The sequence below is a fragment of the Tupaia chinensis genome, unplaced genomic scaffold (genome assembly GCF_000334495.1).
Source record: "Tupaia chinensis unplaced genomic scaffold, TupChi_1.0 Scaffold000558_1, whole genome shotgun sequence".
NCBI lineage: Eukaryota > Metazoa > Chordata > Mammalia > Scandentia > Tupaiidae > Tupaia > Tupaia belangeri.
In genome coordinates this window covers 1,785,188-1,789,879 of record NW_006160070.1, presented here as the reverse complement: position 1 = coordinate 1,789,879, position 4,692 = coordinate 1,785,188, and the positions used below count along the sequence as shown (strand labels likewise).

At 68.9% G+C, this 4,692-nt stretch overlaps 2 protein-coding genes across 2 annotated transcripts in view; one reads left to right on the top strand and one right to left on the bottom strand.

Moving 5' to 3' along the window:
- The window catches only part of LAMA5 (laminin subunit alpha 5), a gene marked incomplete in the record, with an annotated part of 67,947 nt that extends 67,198 nt beyond the window's left edge, over positions 1-749 (top strand). Inside the window, 1 exon segment of the mRNA XM_014591307.1 lies at positions 331-749. Coding sequence (XP_014446793.1) covers positions 331-494 — 164 coding nt within the window.
- A 183-nt stretch (positions 750-932) lies between these two features.
- ADRM1 (ADRM1 26S proteasome ubiquitin receptor) lies at positions 933-4,623 on the bottom strand. Its single transcript, XM_006157719.3, is given in 10 exon segments — positions 933-1,150; positions 1,288-1,390; positions 1,464-1,545; positions 1,547-1,607; positions 1,709-1,941; positions 2,154-2,235; positions 2,580-2,666; positions 2,794-2,917; positions 3,978-4,094; positions 4,335-4,623. Coding segments are annotated over 10 exon segments (1,206 nt in total). The 5' UTR covers positions 4,548-4,623; the 3' UTR covers positions 933-1,046.
- Between the last annotated feature and the right edge of the window lie 69 nt (positions 4,624-4,692).

The following is a 4,692-nucleotide window of genomic DNA, read 5'->3' as shown; positions in this document are numbered from 1 at the left end:
GCGGAGGGCCCACCCTCTGCATGGTCACATGGGGCAGCTCTAGACTCACTGCCCACCGAGGGCAGCCCCACCCACAAAATCTACCCTGCAGTGACCAAAGGTGGGAGCACCCTCCAGCAGGCGGTGGACACGCAGAGCAACCACACCACGGGCCCCTCGCCAGCAGCCTGGGCCAACACCCCAGCACTCCTGTCCCTTGGGGGCCTGCCTGGTAAGCGGCTGTGCTGGAGAGGCCTGTGCCCACCTGTCTGCCCTCCCACGGGGCAGTGGGCAGCCGACGCAAGGCACGGGCGGCTCGGGCCAGCATGCTCCCTCTTCCTGCACATCCAGAACCTCCAGCTGCACCGCCTGGATCCCCCACCTGGGCACACCCTCGGCCTCCGGCCTACCGCGGCTGCATGAGGAAGCTGGCAGTGAACGGCGTCCCAGTCGGCGTGACCCACTCTGGGCGGGTCCGGGGCTCAGTGGGGACCAGTGGCTGTCCAGTCACATAGCGCAGCCGCTGCCCCTCCCTCGTGCCACACGGCAGGGCAGGGGGGGGCACAAGTGCGCCTGGCCCGCCTGCCCACACCCCTCCAGGTGTTGCAGGCTCAGTGGCTGCCATCGGTCTCGAGCCCCGGTCCTGAGATCCTATTTCTGGAAATGGGGCAAAACTGTCAAATGGGCCTCTCGTACTTACTTCCCACCAACCTGTAGTACGAGACCCGTCACCTGGTGCCTCACAATAAAAAATGAAACGTTCTGTGAAACCGCGTGTTGGTTTGAAAGGGAAGAACAGCTCGGAGCCAGGCCTGGGTCAGTTCACATAGGCGCCGGGCCTCGGCCCAAGGAGCAACCCCCGACGCCCTTAGGCCACATGGGCCTCCCAGAGAACACACCGGGAACCTGGAGAGGCTTCTCCAGCCAGCAATCCGTCAGGTGAAGGATGCGAGTTGCAGATAAAAGCAAAGGCTTTATTCGCAAGTGAGAATACAGCAAGGGAACGCGACAAGTCACAGACACACTACTGAGGTTCCAGGACCACGGGGTGGCCAGACGGCGGCACCTCAATCTAAACTCATGTCCTCCTCGTCCTTCTGGTCTTTTGCCTCGCCCTCCTCCTGCTCGGGTTTGGCGCTGTTCTGCATGGCTTTGGCAAACGCTTCCACATCTGAAACGCACGCGTGCAGTGGCGTTCTGAGCCTGAGCCAGAGCCAGGGTCAGGGCCAGGGCCAGGGCCAGGGCCAGGGCCAGGGCCCCCGGGCCACCCACAAGGCCGACGAGAGGAGGGGGGAGGGGCGCACTCACCGCCCTTGTTGGCCGCCTCCACGGCCTCCGCAGGCAGGCCGAACTGGCACATGAGGGGCCCCAGCTGCCCCGAGGCCAAGGCCGCGCTGAACATGCCCAGGGCCTGCGAGAAGAGCGGGGCAGAGCTGAGTCCCAGCCGTGCACGGTGACAGGCAGGGCGCCGGGGCTGCACCCACCTGCTGGAACTGGGGCGAGGTCAGCGTGTTCTGGATCTCGTCCGCCGTCTGCGGCAGCGACTCCCCTGAGGGCAGGTAGGGGGACGTCAGCGTTGGCGAGGATGGGGGCCATGATCTCGGGCGTCAGCACACTGGCCAGGTCCACTGGGGTGTGAGACAGGGTCAGGCTGGGGCCGGGGCCGCCCCCACCGCAGGCATGGGCCTCCACTCTGGCCAATGCACGTGCTGGTGCCGCCGGGCCTCACCTTGCTGGCCGCCTCCTGGCACGGCCGGCACGTTCATTGTGGCCAGGATGCTCTGCAGGTCACTCAGCTGGATGGGCTGAGTTGGGCTGGCAGCTGTGCTGGCTCCGTTGCCTGAACTGGGCGCGGGGCTCGGGCTAGTGGCCGAGGCAGCTGCTGGAGCAGAAGGGGCTGGGGTGGCGCGGGCGGAAGAGGTGGTGGAGGATGGGGTGGCCGCTGCTGACTGGCTCCGGGAGCTGGGGAGAGCGAGGGCGTTCTGGAGCAGCCACCTTCTGTGAGGCACCTCCGACTCAGCAGGTCTACTTCGGGGTCCGGCAGGGGGCTCGGCGTGAGAAGTCCCTCCCCAGTCACCCTCTACCCCGGGCCCCTGCAGTGTGTCCCTGTAGCAGAGGGGACGAAGGAGCCTGGCTAGTGGCAACTGCTCACTGACCAGGGTGCTACAGCTCACCTGGAAGAAGAACTGCTGGCTGGAGGCCCTCCGCTGCCCAGCAGGCTGGCCAGGCCTGGCCCGGTGAGGGCCCCAAGTCCGCCTGGGAGGAGCAAGGAGATGCCTCCTCAGGGCTCGGCTGGCACCCCCAGGCCAAGGCAAAAGGCAGCCTCAGGGCAGCTCGAACCCTGCGTCTGGAGGGTCACTGCGAGTCTCATCCCACCAGGCTGGGGACGTGCTTAGGTCGGAAGGGAGGGGAGGCTCACAGGTTGTCACAGGTACTTCCTCGGCTTCGTGCACGCCCCGCCCGCCCCTGGGACGTCCACAGCCACAGTGCGCTGAGCTCCAGGTCGAGGGCGAGGGGACGCCTTCCCAGAGGGAGAGGGGGCCAGGGCCGGGGCCAGGGCCTGACACACGCGTGCTCACGGCAGCCCAGGGCGGCCTTACCCAGTCCTCCGAGGCCGGCGGGGCCGATGAGCTGCATCAGCTGGCTGTGGCTCATGTTCCCTAGCAGGCTCTGCAGGCCGCCCTCCCCTGCAGACAGACAGGCCGGGCTCAGACGCCGCCTGGGCCCCTCGGGGCATCACCCAGCCCAGGCAGCAGGCGGGATTCAGACCCGGGCTGCCATAGGGCCCTCGGCTCTCCGGGCCCACGGCCTTACCGCCTAGCGCAGACAGCTCGTGGCCGCCGCCCCCGCTGCTGCCCAGCGCGCCCGGCACCGGGGGGTTGTTCAGGCACTCGTTGACCTTGCGGCAGTGCTCCTCGTCCTGGTCGCTCTTGGGCTCCTGTGGGGACAGGGGCGCTGAGCGGCGGGTGCCTCTGCTTCCACCTGGTGCAGACATGGCTGCCAGGGCTGCGAGGGGACGGGAGCCACGCCCTCCCCTCTGGCCGGTCCATGGCTCTCTCCAACCCTGCCCTTCGCCACACGCCTGCCCGAGCCATGCGGCCCTGACAAAGGAGCGGCGTGCAGGGCAGGCCCATCGGACGGCCACTGGATGGGAACCGCGAGAGGATGTGCCGCAGGCCCCAGGACCTGCTCCAGACCACGGGGTGCCAGGGACAGGTGAGGCCACCCTGCCCTTGTGGCACTGAACGAAGGAAGGGGCAGGGGCAAGAGTGGGGCAGTGGCGGCGGCCAGCCCTGGCCTGGCGGCAGTGGCGGCTGGGTCCCATGTGGCTGACCGCACCGTTTGAGAAAGACGTGGGCACGTGTGCACCCTGAGGGGGGGGGACAGTGGTGACTGCCCTGTGTGGCGCTGTCTCACATCCCTTCTCTCTGGCGGAATTGTGAAAACCCGTAGCAGCACGTGACGTACGCGGCTTCCAGGCGGGACACAGAAACGTGTCCCCGGCAGGGCCGCACGGGCCTGGGTGCGAGCAGTCACAGGGCAGCTGTGCTGCGCCCGTCCTCCCTCCGTCGGTGCTCTCCTGCCGGCCCACCCCGGCCAGACGGGAGCCCTCCCGGCCCGGCACGCCCGTCTGGCCCAGTGCCCGCGGACTGTGTGGGGAGGGACCGTGGCAGCGCTGCCCACACCGCGCACACACAGCCCTCTGGACGCACGGCCTGCTGCTGGCTCGCGGCCGTGCACGGGGCAAGCCCGCCCCCACCTTCGCAGCACGCGGATGGAAACAAGCCCAGTGGCCACCGCCCCAAAGCGAGCAGCTCTCTGGGCCGTGGGACGGGGCTGTGGGGGCTACGTGCCTCGGACACAGCGGGGAAGACGGGGTGCGGCCTCGAGGGTCACTCGCCTCTGCGCTGGGGCCTTGTAGGAGGGGCCGGGGCCCTGGGGGCACCTGTGCCAGCCAATGCCCCCCAGGCGCCAGCACCACCCCGCCCTGCCCACACCTGCATCCAGAAGAAGAGCCGCTTGGAGCCCGCCTTGAACTTGAGCACGTAGACCCGGCCGCTGGGGCACTGCGGCACCCGCTTGAACTCGCAGTCGTCAGGGAAGATGATCAGGTCCTGGCGAGCAGGAGGGCAGTCAGCGCCGAAGGCAGTCACCGAGCCAGGGGACAGGTGCCACCAGGCCTGACGCGCCAGAGAGGGACCCCAGGGCAAGGGTCAGGAGAGGGCCGGGGGCAGGGCTCCGGGAGCAGCAGCCAGGGACTGGGAGGCGGCGGGGTGGCGTCTCCCCAGGCGCGCAGCGGGGGAGCCTGGCATCGGCTCGGGGCTCGGGGACCGTGCGCGCCCAGCCACACTCACGTCCTCCACGTTCCCCGAGGTCCGGTCTTTCCAGCAGAAGTGGATGAGGGAGTCGTCCGTCTGCTGGATGTACACGAGCCCTTTCCGCTTGTCGGGGGTGACGGTGGTGCCCTTCAGGGACATCTTCCCCGCCCGGAACTCCACCAGGTACTTGTTGGAGGACCCGCGAGAGCCTGGCACCAGGCTCGGGAACAGAGCGCCCGAGGTCGTCATCCTGCCGGGCAGACGCGGCCCCGCTCAGCGCCACCACCGCCTGGTCCCGGGCAGGGTCCCCGGCAGAGTCCCCGGGCAGAGTCCCCGGCAGGCGGGCAGGGTCCCCGGGCAGGGTCCCCGGGCAGAGTCCCCGGGCAGAGTCCCG